General features: G+C 42.4%; 1 protein-coding gene across 4 annotated transcripts in view; it reads left to right on the top strand.

Annotated features, from left to right (window-relative positions):
- dab1a (DAB adaptor protein 1a) overlaps positions 1–19,702 on the top strand; it is a 69,912-nt gene that overhangs the window by 22,753 nt on the left and 27,457 nt on the right. For all 4 annotated transcript variants that reach the window (XM_070831993.1, XM_070831992.1, XM_070831995.1 and 1 more), the window contains exons 2-4: positions 1,889–2,172; positions 16,608–16,747; positions 18,594–18,692. In XM_070831993.1, the coding sequence (XP_070688094.1) occupies positions 2,103–2,172; positions 16,608–16,747; positions 18,594–18,692 (309 nt within the window). In that variant the 5' untranslated portion in view covers positions 1,889–2,102. The remainder of the gene's footprint in view (positions 1–1,888; positions 2,173–16,607; positions 16,748–18,593; positions 18,693–19,702) is intronic.

The following is a 19,702-nucleotide window of genomic DNA, read 5'->3' as shown; positions in this document are numbered from 1 at the left end:
GATTAACAGACTGCCTTTCTTAAACACGAGCTCCAGATGCTGCCTGAAAGACTTCTCAGCTAGAAGGAGAAGAAATAATTCAGAGCACAAAAAGGAAAGAAGAGAGGGACAGAGGGGGACATGTTCAGGGTTAGAGCTAAAGCCGCTCCAAACTCCATCCTTTCTGTTCTGATTTTACTTCCTTGGGCTTTTTTCTCTCCCCTTTTACCCCTTGCTCATTATCTTACTCACCCACTCTATGTTCCCTCACCCCTCACTTTCTTTCCACTCTGTTCATTTCTCTTCCCTCTAACCCCTCTCTTCATACTCACTCTCTCTCCATCCATTTGGTGGAACAGTGCGGCTGATAATGCCTGTAATTGGAGTGACTCACACTTTTCCAGTGTGTTTGGACCAGATAAAGAATATTGTCAGCATTTTGCCGACATGGCCTCTGCTGGCAGAATTAAATGGACTCTGTTCAGTTCTGTCTGCAGCAAATTAAAAGCCTCTCAATTCATCTGTTCTCGCCCGAGGCTCACAGGGGCCTCCTATTCACACAGAAACATCGTGGAGAGGGGGAGGAAGAGAATAAGAGAGATTTCCCTCTTTCCCAAGAAGCACCAGTCTTTTCGTTTTGTTCAAGTCTGCACTCAGCCACTGTTAGATGCAGACGGGGAAGGAAAGAGAGGTCAAGACTGATAGTCTAAGGAGAGGTAAAGAGCAACTCAGAAGGTAGTCAGATTCATTATTTAGCGTACCAACTTGCAGCTGTCTCCTGCTGTCTTTGTACTTCAGCGTCTCCAACTAAGAAAGGATTGCATTTGTGTGTGGGTGTTCATGCGTGTGTGTGTGTGTGTTTTCATGCATTCACGCGACAGTGTTTGAGTGTGAATCTGAGTGTTTTTGGCTGCTAGGTTATATCAGTAGCTGCCAGTCAACACTATAAAAAGTCGTAGTGGCAGATGGGCAAAGAAAGGACAGAACGCTGCAGCCAAAGGGGCCCATCAGGCCCTGGACAGGGCCCAGGAAGGGCAATGAGTGTGGTAGTAACGTTAAATGAAAATTACAGTTTCATGCAGCCTGCCTTATTAGTTTTGTCATCTTCGCTATTGGTGATAATACCATTGGGAGTCACCGAGTTAACTGCCAGGACTGGAGTATGGGGCAACATGTTACAAAAAGTCAGACAAGGCAATGAAGAGATGACATCAGACAGGTTTTAAACCTCCCGAGTAGCCAAACACATTATTAATATGGTACCAAATAAAACCCAGTATCCCTTTAAAACATCCATCACAGCTTACAGCCAGGCCAGTTCAACTTTGATCTTACTGCTCACTTACTACTTTCTATTGTTGTTGTGCACACATGGTTTTCCTGTGCAATGAGGAATCATAACCAACACTTTGGTTGCACTCATTTCATTTTTACCTCCAAATGAAGTGGTAAATAATTTTGCTAAACGGTTTAACACCTGTCTGTTTTGTCGGATATAACTGATGGAAATGATGGTTAAAACCAAGAAAAGGAGACCAGGGCTGTCATAATCTACCATTTTAATTTGTTTAGTAAAATCCCAGATGACATTTGGTGTGAAACCTTTATGAAAATGAATCGTTGGTGCTTTTAAACCTTAAATAATTATTTCCTGATTGACAATGTAAGTAGTTCTAAGAGGTGGGATTGTTCTTTGAGCAGTCTCCTTGCAGAGCCACATTATTGACAGGAAGTAGGAAGTGTAGAGCAGGTCTCTCCAGTCTGTTACCATGGGCAACATCTACTCAAGGCCCTGATCAGAAACAAGCTCATTCTCATGCCTGCTGAGGACTCTTGCTAAATTTCGCCTGCCAAGAGTAAACACAGCCTAACTGAAGCAAACCTCTTTCTTCCTCTCTTTCTCCCGCAGCTCTCTGTGGGTGTGTGTGGGATGTTGTGTCAGGGCTAAAGCCCATCCCTCTCCCATGAGCCTGTGTGCCCACACACACACCTGGCGCCTCCACGCACACACCCGGCGCCCACACACGCACAGCCGGCACTGACGCTGTGAACTGGACCCTCGGAGCCCAGAGGATCCCAGCGGAGCCAAGCGGAGCGGAGTCTAGCCCAGTTGGAGCCCGAGGATGTCAACAGAGACAGAGCTACAGCCAGCGGTCAGGCCCAGCAGCGTCAGACGGGACTCCAAGAGGAAAGGTAAGTACACCATCATGTATGTCGTACAGTTTGAAACAGTGTTAAAGAAGATAGTACTCCTGTAAGCTGTAGTAAAATGAATTAAAAAGAAATCCAGTTACTGCTACTTCTGTACTTACCCTTTGATTAGGACCAAATCCTCATCTGTTATTGGTACTTGGTTCAAAATTTGTCTGTGAAACAAAAACTGATTCTAGCATACATATGGGCACTGTGTCCTAGCCAGCCGTTCCTAGATCTGAACAATCCTAGTATGTCTACTAGTATTGTAGGCATTCCCACCTTTCTTAGGCACAGCTCTTCTCCAAGGAGGTTCATTCATTGACTATTTACTCTATAAGGCTGTCCCCTCAGTACTGACAAAACAGTAACTAGACATTGTGCTATACACATACCTTTGCCGGCTTCTTTTCTCTTTATTAATTGTGTCTTGATTCACTTTCGATGATGGATTTGGGTCAGACAACAGAATGCTGGGCTGCTGTTGTTCATAGCTAATTAACAGGTGTGGGGGGGTATTACGGTACAGTAGGTTGCTACCAAACAGGTGCGGGGTTGTTGTGGTTGGTGAGAGGCAAACAGATCCAGGTGTGAAAAGCTCCAGAGGCAGGTAGCTAGCAGGTGTATGAGAGCAGGCCTGGGTGGTCTCAGAGCAGAGGTGATGCCAGGGGCCAGGCCGGCAGCCATCACCCAGCTGCTCGGTGCCACCTGCCCGACTGCGAGAGCGACGCCTAGCATTCTCTGAATAAGCATCTGATTGATGTAGCAAAAACTCTGGACACCATTGGGAGCAACATTTAATGGATGCACACAACCACACACACACACACACACACACACACACACACACACACACGCACGTAATCACACACTCACTATCACCTGCAGCAGATGCCTCATTGCACATGGTGCGCTTCAGCCCCTGCAAACAAGCGTTGGCTCCCCCATACACAGTGTGTGACGGAAGGCTGAATGCCTCTCATGTCCTATTTAGAAACTGTATTGTTCTGCTGCAATAGAGATCATGTTCATCATTCAGTCTGCTCTCCATATGTGGGGAGATGCAGACACACACACACACACACACTGGGACTGGGATTGAAGCCCAGAAGAGCATATGAGAGGAAAGATGAATGGTTTGCCTTCAGCATTCAGACTTAAGGGTTTGTAGCTTCTCCTCTCTGTCCTTTTCCACCATCTCTCTCTGTCTCACACACACACTGACACTACTTCATACCTGGTCTCTGTCTGCATCCCACTTCTTTTAATGGCTCGTAGAATTTACCAGGCTACAGGGCTCACGCAGAGTACTCATATCTGTTCTGATCTGGGTCATTCTTCCAGACACACACACATGCACACACTCACACACACTCACACACACACACACACACACACACACACACACACACACACACACACACACACACACACACACACACACACACACACATGCACACACACACATGCACAGACACGTACTCAGCAGGGTGATGAAAGTCAAATGCAATCATATACCACACACAAGCAACAAGGGTGTTCTGGGAATAGGAAACTTTGATAATCTTCCTGTTATTGTGCTTCATGTGTGTGACCTTAAACCCATGTGCACATAAAGTACACAGACCTGTTTCTGTCCTGCCCCTCTAGTTTCTGTCTCTTTGGAGTAGCTGCATTTGAATGAAAATACATCCACCGAATATCTGATCATCATTAGGGTGTAAGTGGCGGCTTCGCTGTTGTGAGAATCCCTGCAGGATAGTCCCTCTTATTCTTGTAATATCCTTCCTCTCCCTCCTCATCCTCCCTCATCCTCCGCCCACTGCTCTGACTCCTAAATGACCTTGTCCTGAATGAGTGAGACACAGAGGAGAGACGGATCACGAAGAGAGAGACACTGAGAGAGACTAATGAGTCAATGTGAAAGAGAGCTGTTTAATCTCAGGCCTTTGTTCCACAGTTCTGTGGTGAAGAATGTAATGAAAAAGACTCTGGGACTGCTGCGTGTCACACATTAATCACACATGGTGTGTGCCTTGGTCTATGCGTCAGTGTGTATCTGTGGGACTATGCGTGCATGTATATGTTTTTTTTTTTGTACACGCAGTTACGTTTCATCCGTGGGCTCTGGGGTCATTCTTCAGAGAGTAGTTTTTTCTCTAGTAGAAGGTTTTTATTGAATTACCATGACAAGATAGAGATAACCTCTGACCTTTAGCATTTACAAGACTTGAGGTGAATAACTGCGGCTTTCTGCTTCCTCTGGCAGTGAATCAGTCTCATAAGTCGGGCTCAATTCTTGAAGTACAATAGTCTTTATTAATCTTCAATAAATCCGGAAAGATTACATCTCCCCACCCCTCTATCCCTCTCTGACAACCTCCCCCACCTCTTTCCTCCCCCACATTTTCTACTCGTGTACCTGCAAATCATAATGATTCCACTGTTAATGTAGGTGGTCATTTATGCCTAAATTACCACCTTCATTAACAGTTGCCAACCTTTTTAGGCTTGAAATGCTTTTTAACCTGGTCATGAGTTCAACTAAAGTGTTCTGCTCCCCTTATTTCAATGGAACACCTAATGCAGTCCAATACACCACCATCACTGACTGTGACCACTGCTTAAAGATTGCATTAACTTAGAGCATAATTGAATTAACAAAATGTCAACAAAATGTATAGAGTATTATAAGCATCATAAAAGCAGGCGTTATGACAGAAGTGCTGTATTGGATTGCATTAGACTGTGCCTGGCCCTTCCTATTTAGGCTTTCACAAAAATGATAACACTCCAGTAAGAAGACTTGAGTGGATGCTTGTTAATTAGTGTAACTGTTAGAATTGACAGTCTGCCATTGTAAATCACTTTTATGTGGATGTGAAATTAGAAAAGCAAGCCAATTTGACATTTATGAAGAACCCAACAGCTACCAGACAGTTTTGTCTTATCTTAAAACTTGAAGTACTCAGCGCCCACCTTGCTAATGAAGCAGGATGAACCATGGACGCGTTTCTCTCGGGAATCTTTGAATCGCATTTCTCACTTCCACCGCGTAAGCAAATCATTCTGGCATTACATGGTAGCATTTCAACTGCACAGCATTTTTTCTAATTCAGTGTAATTAATATAATTACCGATTACACTTAAGCTGTTGCAGCAGGCTGAATGAATGTATGCTCTGCTTTTGCTTCAGCCTCCTGAGAATCTCGAGGACAAACGGGATGCAAAGATTGGTTTGTTAAGCTGGCTAAGAGACGGTGAAGTTTTATTTTACAGTGCTCTAATTTAGCTCAGTTGTATAACATAGAAAATCGGATTGTCTGCAGCATTAATTCAAAGTTGATGCAGCATGAAGTTCAGTTTCCACAGTGGCACGATTCTGACAAAACGAAATGAAAGCCGTAATAAAAATACAGCTCAGAATAGTGACATCTGATTGCTGAATGCTGATTTTGGCATATCTCTGTGAAGCTGGCATTGTGCCCATATGTTACTGCAACATGTACGAACATTTTGAGGGTTGTCAATGAATATTTGAAGCTGGCCAAATGTTGGTAAATAGGGACAATGATTGGTAAGCTTGTTTATGCAAGCAGCCACTTTGGCAGGTAACCAGCAATCATTTGAATATTATTTATTTCTCAAAACCCTACGTGTAAACATAGCAACACTGACTTCTGTATGTTGAGGATTTATCGCCCACACTGGCCAACAGATAATGAAGTTTTTTTTTCTTTTCTGTTTGAGGTATTGTATTCATAACATCATTAGATGTTCAAATAAAACATTCACAGATGTGTGTTTGGCATTCATGATGTGACACAGAATATGATTACAAGTTATAATAACTTCCGTTGCTGTCAACACACACAGTCAACTGTCATCACAACTCTGAAAAATCGCGACTCTCCCACAATGGGATTTGGCTAAGGATGTGTGGGAGGGTGTTTCTACAGTGTAGCTGGCAGCCAACAGCATGAAAGGAGTGGTTAAGGGTTATAGCTGTGCAGCTGTTAGCCTTTCTGTGTGTGCGTGGATATGTGCGGGTGTGTGTTTTCTCATCTCTGGTGTGCGATTAGCAAACACATTATCTTCTTCGTGTGGATATTATGCACACATCCAGTCTATCCGGCACAATCACCACAGCCATTTACTCTGATATCTCTCCCTGGGGAATCTTAGAGCACAAACAGCGGTATTTTGAGTGTGTGTGTGTGTGTGTGTCTGTGTCTGTGTCTGTGTGTGATGCATGTGTTTGTGTGTGTGCCTTCTATGAGAGGTAATCAGATCTGTTCCCTCCAATCAGACAGAGATTGAATTGAATTGGCTGTCTGCTGTTGTGGTTGTCAGTGGAGGCCAATAGTGGATACGGGGGGATAGAAGACAAAAACAACACTCACTAGCAGATAGTGGCACACACTTCCCAAATGTGGCTTTTCCACCACTAAAACTATATTTAGAGATAACCGCCTGCTCTCTGTCCTCTCCTGCAATCTGCTTCCCATTTCTCCCATCAGTTTATTTCAGGGAAATTAGTGACCTATCCATCCTGCCGTCTACTCTTCACCAGTCTGTGCTCTCATCGCACCCATCTCTTTATCCATCCACTTTTTTTAGCACTATAATAACTTAGGAAGGAAGGAAAGGCTGGTGAGAGGGGATCAGTGCTGTTCCAACGATTGCATCTCATTCTTTCTCCAGTGCCACTTTTCCTGGGTGTTAAAAAAAGCTTCACTCAAGCTTTCAAATGTGAGCACAACAAATAAGCATTAGAGATGTCTGAGTCTGAGAGAAAAGTATGTATCAGAGAAAGTCATTTATTTACTTTCCTCAATGTCATAATGTTGGGGGGGTTTGCTGCGGTACCTTTTGATCCTCTCAGTATGTTCAGCTTAGTCCTCTCCTCCACACTAGTTGGTGTGGCTTTGCCCACCGCATCACTAACTATGGTCTCCATAGTAACAGTTTGCTCCCTGCTTATAATTTGCACAAAAGGAAAAAGTCCCAGTGTCACACGGGGCTCTAATAGAGGCTGATACTCTCACCCTGCTGTGCTGGTTGAAGGACTGTGCATTGAAGGTACATTTCTCATTTGTTAGATGTTGACAGGCTGCTGTTTTCTATTTCAGTTTTCACAACACAAACAGATCTGTCAGCACAGAGCTTATCTACGACACATCAGTACTACAGTATGAGTTATAGCGAAATCTGTGTTTTCACGTCTTGTTAGGCAAGAAAGACTGCATAGCTCAATTTCTTTCCCTGGTTAGTGAAGGTGATTTACAGTCAAAGTGAGTTATGTTAATATTGAAAGGAAGAAAAAAGGTCCTCAACAGAAATGCTCCTTTTACCTCTAAGTAAAAACATGTGTTATGCCAGCAGAGTGTAAACATTTCCAGTGCAGGAACTTTCCCAGGGGACCAAGACCCTTTTGAAGAATTCAGGGACTAAACATTGTTTCTGGACGATAGTTCCAGGTATAAAAAAGGTGCTCTTCCAGGGGACGTAAGCTTCAAAGGCTCAGAAACTTTTTGAGTTTTCAGAGCTGACCCTCTGTGATTTGTCAAACACAAACATCACACACAACTTAAACTTATCCACCACTTCACCCACAAAAACAGGGAAGTATTCTTGTGTTGGAATGAAACTTAATTTGCTGAATTCTGAACCTTTTGGTTGAAAGGGAATAAAATATGTGCTGGTAGCTTGAACAGAAAGCATTGTGAAAGCAGTGGTATTGTGTAATTACCACATGAATAATCAATCAATCATTATTTATATAGCACCAATTCATAACAGCGTTATCTCAAGATACTTTCCATAAAGAGCAGGCCTGGACCAACGATTCAGGAATTCAAAATTAAGGATTCAAGAATCTAAACTGACTGATCTTTGTAAGGTTTTAAGCTGTTCAGTACGCTGGTGACAAGCTAATTAGTCACAAAAATAATGTTACCAGTGCACTTCTCCCTCCATTGATGTTTGTGTACAACACAAGGACTACAGGAAATGTAATTTACAAAGCAGATCTGTATGCTGTTAACAGAAAAAAAAACTAGTAATTTGATTCCAGTTGGATTGAAGGATGATGATGATGATGATATTATGTACACATCGCAAAGAGACAAGAGTTATAGGCATAGAGAGACTGACAGATGGCAGAGCTTCCTTTTCCTTTTCATGCTCTATGATGTTCTACAGTCTTCCTTTGCCTCCATCCCTCTCTTCCGGGACCCCAGCTGAGTGAATGAAGGGAAGGGGTTCATTACACAAGATGAGACACAAAAAGATAGAGAGGGGCAGGACAACATCTTCAAGTGGTTCCATATTTTGGCAGAGATGACAGACATGAGAGAGGGCTTTGTTCTGGCACACTCGCCTTGGCATGAAAGGAGGACTGCTGTGTTTAGAGGAGTTACCTGTGTTTCCTAATGCTTTGAAAGGAGAGCCTCTAGTGTTCGACAGTCACAGACACACACACACACACAAGCAACTGTTCACACAGACGGTGGGATTTAGGAAACAAATAGTTTTGACACTTTTCAGTCAGAAGTGTCTTATAGTGTTTGAACAGACTAAGTACTGTGTGTGTGTGTGTGTGTGTGTGTGTGTGTTCAAGTGAGGGACTAAGAGAAGAATGACAAAAGGAAATATTTGGTGGAAGCCCACAATGCTACAAACTACATGTTCTGCTTTTACAGCACTATATGAACATTTATGCAAAAGTGGAATGTGTGTGTGTGTGTGTGTGTGTTCAAGTGAGGGACTAAGAGAAGAATGACAAGGATAAAGAAGTGCTTTTCTCTTCTACTTCCTCTGCAAAAAGGAAATATCTGGTGGAAGCCCACAATGCTACAAACTACATGTTCTTCTTTTACAGCACTATATGAACATTTATGCAAAAGTGGAATGTGTGTGTGTGTGTGTGTGTGTGTGTGTGTGTGTGTGTGTGTGTGTGTGGTGGCTCAGGGGCGACGTCAGCGCAGTCCATGGGGGGAAACGCTTCAGCGTTGCATGACAGGATGCTAGCGACTTGTTTACACAGCCTACTCTCCGATGCCCTGTCAGAGCCCAGAAAACACACAGCAGCACACACTAACAAAACACACGCACACATATACACACATACACACGTATAACGTATATACACACGCATGTGCATATAGTCACAGTTACAAGCACACTCACAGGCCATGTTTCCCGTCGTTAGTGAGACCAATTACCTTGTAATTAAAGCCAGGGCGAGAAACGAGCTTTACCATCAACAGTCCTACATAGACAGAAGTATGCTGGGATGTGAGAGAGAGCGAGAAAAAGGGGGCGAGAGAGTCAACAGGATTGAGAATGGCCTCATGCTATTCGAGCTGTTGTTGACTTCTTATTAAATACGGAGAACGTAAAAAGGATGGGATGAAATAAAAGGGTAGTGGAGATGATTAAATTACCTTATTGCCCTATAGAACATGCTGTGTTCTGTCGTACCCCTGTGTGTGTTAGATGAAATCAATTTCCTCCGATGAAAACAGGACGCAGATGACCGCTGCCATCCCCATCATTAACGTTCCATTTAGATTAATCAAGGTGTGTACATGCAGCAAATTCAGTTTCACATAGCCATCATCAGCTGAGTGCTTTTTCCAGACAACGCCGTACATCTTGCTATGGTGAAAATAATAAACTTAATAACTTAATAACCCAGAACTCACACACTCTGACAACAACTATGCCAATGCAACAATACTGAAAAGTATACAGGCACAGAGCAGGGAGTAGTGCTGTTTTAAAATTTCCTAAAATTTACTTACATCTTTGCATATCACCAAGTGAGCAATAAAATCAACTCTTGCCATGATACTCATATGCACACTTGTGTGTGTTTGTAGCTGCATATGAAGATTAGTTCAATAAACAACAACAAGAGTACAGGCCCATGGTGAGTACGTGCATGTCTGAGACAAATTACAGCAACATTTGTGTGGTAGAACTGTGAGATAAATTGAGGGAACCAACATGTCATACATTTCATTAGATTTACACAAATCAGCAGGAGAATTTTAGCGATTAACATAATTAAGACTTTAAGGAACAGAATTTAATATACTGTAGAGTCAAATAATCCAACTATGGCTAAATATCTGAACAGCACTGCAACACAGTGCAAAGCTCTGTAACAAATTGTATTTTTAATTTACAAATGGTGTACAAACACTGTATCTGCTATTTATGCAAGTTAATTTGAGGACTTTACTTTGAATTTAAGATCTCCTTAAAGTTGTCTGTCTGTCTGTCTCATCAAAAGTTTTCACTATCTGCTTTTCCAAAGTGACCTTGAAGGGGATGTAGGGTGTGTGAGTGTTTCTGTGTGTGTGTGTGTGTGGGTGTGGGTGTGGGTGTGGAGGGGGGACGCTAATGGGAAGTGTGTTGCATCTGTCCCTGACGTATTTTTCAGCTCTAATGTTTTTGTGCCACAGAGGATTGCTGGATGCCTCATGACACACATGCATGCACACACAGTGTCATGCACAGACAGCTCAGGTCTCTGGTTGTGCCCCTGTCATCCAGGTCAGGGCAGCGGGTGGCGGTGAGATGGAGCTGGGGAAAAAGAGGGGAACAAATAGAGGTGGAGAGAGGAGGCATGTCGTGATGAGAGAGGAAAAAAAGGGCAGAGGACTAAAATGACATCACTCTAGTTCTTAAACTCTTTGAGATTGACCAGATGTCGTTTACTTTACTTAGTTCAACTCTAAATCCTCCTTTCACGTTGGGTCACCTTCTACATGTGAGCCACAGCTTTCTCCCAGCATGGAGAACAATTTACTGATAATAATTAGACAGATAAACGAGTTTGAACTAAATACAAAATACATCTTAGGGTAAACTTCAGATATTTTAGCTAACTACTTGAGCTCAAAAGAAGCATCGTCATTTAGTAAACACAGCTGCTGTCATGTTGCAAATAAGACAGAAAAAATGCACATTAGCAAAGACACTGGACTCATTTATTTGATGTGTGGCAACAGTAGTTTATCATCTCATTTTACACCCGGCGTTTCACTTCAGCAACTATGGTTATGCTTTTGTTACATGTGCATATGCGTACGCTCAGTCAAGTGTGAGCTTTTGTGTGTCAAATCAATCGTCCAGAATTAAGCATGGAGCTGAAGGGGAAACTTGTTGTTTTCTTGGCACATGCTGTTTGTGGGTTTAAAGGAGTCTGCGAGAATGGGTATGAGTGAGTGCTTCGTCTTAGCAAGCCTCTGATAGGTAAAGAAAGCCCAAAAAAAGCCCACACACACTCAAACAAACACATTCGGCAGCCGGGTTCAGAAGCAGGATTAATTGGAGAGTAACTGCCGTGTTCCCTCATGTGCTGTTGAGTGTTTGTTGGGAACCATCCCAGCTGTAGTTAAGAGCCTCTGGGTGCTTCTTCATCTGGAGCACAGTGAAACAAGCGACACACTTTACCAGCCACCGCAAGCAGTGCAGGCCTGCTGACGCTGAATAGTGGCATCAGCTTTTGTGCCACTAACATCACATCTGAGGAATATCAGATGTTCCTCACAGATGAGAAACAGGAAGATGTGACAACTTCCTGTCACAAATGATAAATCAAAGCAAAGCCACAAGTCTTATACATATAAAGCTGTTAAATGTCTCACTCATTCTTGCCCACAGGCCCCAAACTAATGGCCAAAGTCTCTAATGTAAATAAAAGTAATGATACACTGTTACACATTGTTGGCTGTACACTGAAAACCCTTGGCTTCAATCTTCGGCCTGGGTGATCAGCATGCATTTGGACAGAGAAATGCTGCACTATTAAAGATTACCCCAAATACCATGTTTGGACACATTGAGTCCAAAACCAGGAAAAGTCAAATCTGTTATACTGTAACTGTATCTGTTAACCAATCAGAGACTCATCTATCAAACATGGGGGAAGAAAATTAGATGGCCAAAAAATCAGCTTCTCTTGTGGATAGGGCGAAGGCAGACAGAGTCACTGTCGGATTCATCAAGAGTGGATATGATTGTATTAAAAGGACATTCCACTTTAATACAATTTGGGCCTAATTTTCATATATTTTCTACCATTGATACTAACAGTGTACTCACTAAGTTAATTACCAAGATGGGCAAATCGCTGAGGACATCACTGAGAGAGAAAAACAATCAGTCAATCAAAAAGCAAGGTGAATTGTTGAATAACTATGAAAATTATTACAGTTTATAAACCAACTTCCTGGTTACAATTGAGCTATGTGCAGTGAGGAACTGCATACCCAGTATCTCAGGTCCACTAACCTTTGGTTTCACCTGCAACTAAAGTAAAGTAAAGGTTCAATCTTCTGGCTAAGTTGTTGGTTTCATTACAACTGGCAGTTGTAGCAATGTTGCCATGTTTCCATATGTCAGAAATTAATTTGCTGTGTACAAAGTTATCCTAATTAATCGAAATGATCGTCAACCCACAAAAATTCGACCCAAGTTGTAATAATATCGTATGCTGCTTTAGTGCTGTATCATGCAATTTTGCAAGAGCAAAGGAGAGAGAAAAATTTATCTGATTTCAATATGTATAATCTAAATGTAACCCAACTAAAAGGGGGGGATCATACAGAAACAAACAGTGATTGGGGCTGAGGGGGGAAAAAGGGGAAACCATCTGGGAGAGAGTGATGGAGGAGGACACAGGAGGCAGAAGGTTACAGTTGCCAGTGGCAATGCTGTGGGCTTTCCTGAAGGGCTAGACGTACTGTACCAGCAGTCACCTGCCATCTATCACCTGTGGAAGTGTGTGTGTGTGTGTGTGTGTGTGTGTGTGTGTGTGTGTGTGTGTGTGTGTGTGTGTGTGTGTGTGTGTGTGTATGTGAGAGAGAGAGAGAGAGAAGAGAGTCAGGGGGGTTCTGCCTGTCATAATGCTCTAATCCTGAGTGACATTTATCCAATGGAGGCCTCGCTCATTCATCCATCCATCACGTTCTATTCCTCTTTTCCATCCTTTGCTCTCCGCTTTATGTCCTTCCCTCCCTCTCTGCTTGTTGCTTCAGACAGACAGTCAAACCAACCCTGCATACCAAGTACCAAGTACACAAACACACACACACACACACACACAAACACACACTTTATAAGGTATTAAGAGCTTTGCTGTGTCCCAGAAAGCTGAATTCCAGATATCACGGCTTTGGTGTGGCACTGTAGTGCATGCTGTGGTTTTACACATTAGGTTGTATAGATATGAGTCTGAGTTCGTGTTTGTGAATGTGTGTGTATGTGTTCACCTGTGGAGCTGCCATGACTGATGTAATGCAAGATTCTTTGATTAGTGTTATGGTGTGTGTGTGTGTGTATGTGTGTGTGTGTGTGTATGTGTGTGTGTGTGTGTGTGTGAACATTGTGTCTCTGTGTGAGAATGATAGAGAAAGACAAGAAGCTTGTGTGTGTGTGTGTGTATGTGTGTATGTGTATGTGTATGTGTGTGTGTGTGTGTGTGTGTGTGCGTGTGTGTGTGTGTGTGTGTGTGTGTCTGTGTCTGTGTCTGTGTCTGTGTCCGTGTGTGTTTCTGTGTGTCTGTGGAGCAGCCATGACAGATGAAACGGAAGATTCTTTCATTAGTTGTGTTTGAAGCTCAGCGGGTCACAGCAGTAGCAGACATTTAATTACAGTAGACTGAATGCTTCCCCTGCTGACACACAGAGGCACACACACACACTTACACACACACACATACACACACTTACACACACACACACACACACACACATACATACACACACACACACACACACACACACGTACTCACAGGGAGGTCTTTCATGGAACATGCTCCCAAAAGGTAATAATATAAACCACTCAGCAGGAGAAGTAACCCTGGACCCCCTCTAGCTTTTTCTGTCTTTCTTCCCCTCTTGGCCTTTCGCGACTTCTCTCTCGCTCTGTGTTTCTCTCCCTGGGTGTGCTAAGTATAGCAGCAGTAATGGTGATGGATGCAGATGGAGGGAGCAGGTCTTAAATGTCAAACTCAAATGAAAACCGCTGTTCCAGTGAGGCAAAAGCAGCTGGACACATCCAGTGTTATTTAACACTCTTACATTTACACTCACAGGTGAAGTCCGGCACAGCTGAAACAATAAAGAATTAGACCGTCAGATGAGTGCATAACAATTCTGATCAAATTGTAGGATTTAAAAGTAAGAAATTCTAAGTTTTAATTGACGGAATATAAATTATATCTATTCACATATAATGAATAATAATTGATGTAATATAATTGTTAAAAAAAGAAATTGTGTTTAAATATGAATGAGCAGAGATTTCTCTAAATTTTTAACCATGGACATTCATGCCCAACCTTAAAAGTACCATGTTGAATTTTTGCCCTCTAGTAGCAGTCTAGCACTCAAGTGTTTTAATGACCATGAGACCATGTTTTGTTTGTATTATGCACAGGCACAGTGGCTTTACAAAAATGTAACTTCATCTAGTAAATTAAATGAAAGTTTCCTGGTTTGTTTTCACAAGCAGTCAAAGAGATCTAAAGCTGTTGTGTTTCCTGACATGCAGCTCATGTTTGGATGTGAAAAAGATTAGTTTTTTTCTCCCATGAAGCAGCATGTTTCACATTATTTGCGCAGGGGGGAGACATGATAGGTTTAGGTGGGGTTCATCGTAGCTGCTGATTTTTGAGCTTATTTATGAGTGTACTCGCCTATATGCACATTTCACAGGACTGTTTCAAGTTTAATGAAGGCAGTATTTAAATGTTTTCAAAGATCTCTTCCTTGAACAAGAAGTAGTCCTCCAGTGGTTTAATCACTTACTCTCATCTCTGCCCAACTAAGACGTGACACAATAAAGAGAGCTGTTCTCTGTTACTTCTCCAAAATAAGGGCAGATGTTCTTTAGCTCTGTTGTCTCTGAGGACTCTGAGGCAGACAGTCATGATTTACTCCAAGTAGGACTGTAACTGAGCGTGTGCCTGCACAGTGATTCACGGGCATGAGCTCATCCATGCCATATTTGCGTGTTGTTGTTTGTGTAGGCGTCATTTTTTATCAATAGAGTACAGTGTTAAGTGTCTTTGAGATAGTGTGCCCATTTTTCCTTCACATTGAAACAAGGCTTTTCAGACAAATGAATTTTCAAAAACATGATCTCCGGCAGCCATAAACTTTCAAAACTGTGTAACGCACTCAAGGTTCAGGCCTATTAACGCAAGGTCTAACCCTGCATGAGAAACTTGTTATTTCTCTGACAATTAAGTCTTTTTTTCACTTTAAACGTCCTTAAACATTGTCCAACCTCTAGAGTCCAGTGCAAATATGATTTAATTCTGGTGATGCAAACAAAGCTTGTAAAAATGGGCATGTTTGTGTGTGTTCATATGTGGGCCTACAGGCAAACCCGAGGGACATGACAGATTAGTGTTGGACCAAGGTGATTCAATAGAGTCATACAGCACACTGCTCTCGGCTGTAGTTAAAGGGCTAATGTTTACTATACTGCAATGCTGTAGGGACTCTGCTTGAATGGAGGGAGTGTGAAAGAACAAGTAGAGGAGGAGTGGGACCTCTCCATCACTCCGACTATGACCTTCCCAGAGTCATGCTGCTATAGAGTACAGAACTAATGCCTCAATATATTATCTGAATATGCTGCATTATCATTATGCCTCTCCCTCACACTATCACTCTTGCAGTCTTTCACTCACATATACGCACTCAGAAACACAGTGCAGAGACACACACAGATGCAGGAGTGTTTCCCCCTATACAATGTTTGATGATGAAATGTTGCGCACTGCAGGTCAGAGATAGAGAAACAGAATGGGGGAAAAATGGAGAGAGCACGAGACAAAGAAAGCGAGTTAAGCCCTGCAAGCAGCTATTCTCTCTGCCTGCTCTGTGTTGTCGGTGAAGAGGAGCGTTGTAGTCACTTCAGTTGATAACACAGACTTTGTGGACAAGAGCAAGGTCAACATGCACGCTAGACACTCGCTAATGCATGCGCACAATGCCGACAATCTCGCACACAATAGAGGGTGAGGAGAGTGGGAGGACCAAGGGAGACAGGGGAGATAAGAGCAAAATGTCACACTATTGTTTTGCAGAGAGGAGAGGAGTCACAGTTTTTACTCTAATCCCGCTGAACTTCATTGATTCACATGTCTGAATATATTGACCAGTGCCATTCATATGATGCCATAGTTCAATGTCTGCATGCCTCCAGTCTGACTTAATCACATTACAAGATGTTGCTAACATCAGTCGCTTAGATCTGTACTATAGTTGTTTTTTTTGTAGTCTTTTGTGGTCTATGTGATTGATGATCCAGAGGTAATAGCACTGGTCTGAGGCAGATGGAGGTCCTTGACTGGAAGATGTACTGTAGACTGCAAAGTGTGTATGTGTGTGCATGTGTGTCTGCAGGGCAGGATCGCAGCGAGGCGGCTCTCATCAGGCGTTTTAAGGGCGATGGCGTCCGCTACAAGGCCAAGCTCATCGGCCTGGACGAGGTCACTGCCGCCCGTGGAGACAAACTCTGCCAGGACTCGATGATGAAGCTCAAGGTAAGAAAAGTCTCCCTTTATCTCTTTTCTCTCTGTTGATGCACCTTAGAATCAGAATCAACCTCCTGTTTTAATCTACTGCATAAAGCTTGCTACTAGCATGCAATGTTACGTAACAATAGCGAGAAATAACTACATTTGGATGAGTTTAACACCCAAAAGTGATGTGATTGCCCACAATCCACATTAAGTTCCATGACCCACAAAAACCACTGAACATGAATAGCCAACACAGTTGTCAGCCCATAAATAGTTCTTCAACTTCATGCATATTCTAAAGTTCAACCTTTAAATATGCATGTCTTGTACATCACAGAATAACTCCGCCTGTGTGTGTACATGTGCATGCATGTATAGTTTGTTGCAATGTTTCTATGCAAATTGCCAGAAGAGAGGGGTGGAAGGATATGGATAAAAAATGAGGACATTATAATTTATAGGCAGGACGATGATCAGCGCCGGAGGAAGTGAGGAGGTTAGCCATATGGATGAGAAGGGGATCGGGGTGAATGTCTCATTTGCAAGGACAGGAACAATTAGAGGAAGAGGTAGACAGATGGGGCAGTTAGCAGAGGAGAGAAGGCATATAGGAGGGGAATAATTTGGATGATAGGTGAGAGAGAGATGGGAGAGAATGAAGATGAGGAGAAATAGGCCATTTATTCATTCATTTATAAACAGAGGCCTAATGAACAAGCTCATTTTGTGAATATTTTACTGTAGCATGCATATGGAAAACATGTGTATAACAATAATGTTACAATAGAAAATGTTGTTCCCAACAGTCCAAACTTTGTACAAAGCCTGAATTTCGCTTTTTTGTCCACTGATAAATGTGTGCTGAAAGACTTTGGAAGCAGTTTGTGTGCAGAGCGCCTTATCAATTATTAATTGTCCTTTAATATGTGGGATCCACATACTGCAGGAGATATTTAGATTGAGAAAATTACATTTACGTTTTGTTTGTGTGTGAAAACTCTATCCAGCCGAGGCACAGAGGGGTGAGGAGAGGATAGACAGCTCATTGATCAAACAGCCTCCCTCCTCCTCATTTATTCAGACAGGAAATCCATCAACTCCTTTTCTCTGATCTCTCCACCTCTTCTTTCATACTGCTCCTCCCTCTCCTAGCCCGACTCCCTCAATTCTCTGATCTCTCTCCTCTCTTTTCTTCTCCTTTTGTGACTCACCTATGCAAATAGCGCTGAGGTGAACGTAAAGGGGAATTCCACCCTTAGATACACTTGTACAGTTATATATCATCAGTATCACGCTGTTATGTCGCCGTGAATTGACGGGAACATGCCTTGTTTACTTTTTCAGTTATTATTGAGCTCCTACGTTTCCCACAATGCCTTTCAACAGCCTAAGACATTAGGTTCTGCACTCTTCTGAAAGGACATGAGATATTGGGCGGTTGTTAATTGTTTTTCTGCCTTAAATAATTATAATAATGTTTGTAACAATTAAAAAGTTATGGATATAATAGAAGAAGGGATATTTACAGTCTGAAAATGTTATTTCTGTGCCATTATTCACAAATATCTTTTCTTTAATGTACTGCAGGCTTGTGTGTTTGAGACGATGATGAATTTTTCTCACTGTGACTGATTATATGGCCATTCAAATATGTGATGTTTTTTGCTGGTTTTGTTGTGAAAATGTATTGACAAGTAACAGAAAGATGCATAATCCAATTAGTAATGGTCTCGTTGAGAGGAAGGCCCCAAAGAGAGGCTCTTTATGGACTTTCCTTCATATAACAGTGCACATGATTTTCTGCCCTGCCTCCAACATGGATGTTTGCTCCACGTGTGTCTCTGAGTGTGTTTCTTTCTGCCCTCAGGGTATCGCTGCAGCAGCACGGTCTAAAGGAGAACACAAACAGAAGGTGTTTCTGACCATTTCCTTTGGAGGGATCAAGATCTTTGAGGAGAAGTCAGGGGTAAGCTCAGAAGCAAATGCATTTGTGTGTGTGTGTGTCTGCATGCAGCATTATTGTGTGCGTGTGTTTCCTCTGTTAATGAGGCATCTCCATGAGAGGGAGGGGCCCCTGGGGAAATCAGGAGGCCCTAATTGAAACCCTGAGAACAAGGCCGCAGTAGATGAGAGAACATGGCTATCCCATTGTCTACCTCCTTGCAAACAATGACAACACTGTTTCTATATTATGCTTCAGGATTATACATTTTCCATCTTACATGGCTGCTTTTCTGGTTGACCGATTGGATCTATGCAGGCTTTGCTGTCCGACCGTCATCTTTCTTCTTGTCTCAGTTTTTTCTTACTGTCTCATGAGATCATAGAATCATCTAAATGACCTAAATACCCATAAAACATTTGTCTCAGGTATGTAGAGACATATTAACAACTCTTAGATTTACCACAATAGGACCAGTCTTTGGTAGATGACACCGTATGGACAGAACAACTGTGAATTTGACATGTTGTTGCAAGTATGCATGCAGCTCAGGGGAAAGTGGCTAATAGAGCATAATGATATCTTTTAAAATTTCTCACTCAAAGATCCTCTGACAGGCTTTGTCCAGTTTCGATTTTTCAATTGGCCATACCTGTCACCGTATCCTTGAGCAAGAAAAATGTAATGCCTACATTCCATACTTAGAGCTCTGGATAAAGGATAGCCATCATTTAGATAATAATGGAAAATTAGTGCCCTATTAAATCACTAAAACTTCAGTTCTAAGGTGTATTGGCTCAGTTTGCTCACTGTAGCCCACAGCTTTATTTTAAAAACATTAATCAGCATTGTGTTCTTGTGTGTATGCTGTGTGAATATGCAGTGGGAGCTGTCTGTTTCACTTTGCGCTGTCTGGCTGTCAGTGGATCTGATTGTGAATGTAGTCTGCTTTAGACACAATATGAAGCTTGCTGCTCTGTGCCTTTAGTGGCTGATGTGGTAAGTCTGAGATTTACACCTCGCTGGGAGCTCTG

The sequence above is a fragment of the Pempheris klunzingeri genome, chromosome 6 (assembly GCF_042242105.1).
Source record: "Pempheris klunzingeri isolate RE-2024b chromosome 6, fPemKlu1.hap1, whole genome shotgun sequence".
In the NCBI taxonomy this organism is placed as follows: Eukaryota; Metazoa; Chordata; class Actinopteri; order Acropomatiformes; family Pempheridae; genus Pempheris; species Pempheris klunzingeri.
The sequence above is the reverse complement of the archived record's forward strand: the minus strand, read 5'-3'. Positions and strand labels throughout refer to the sequence as shown.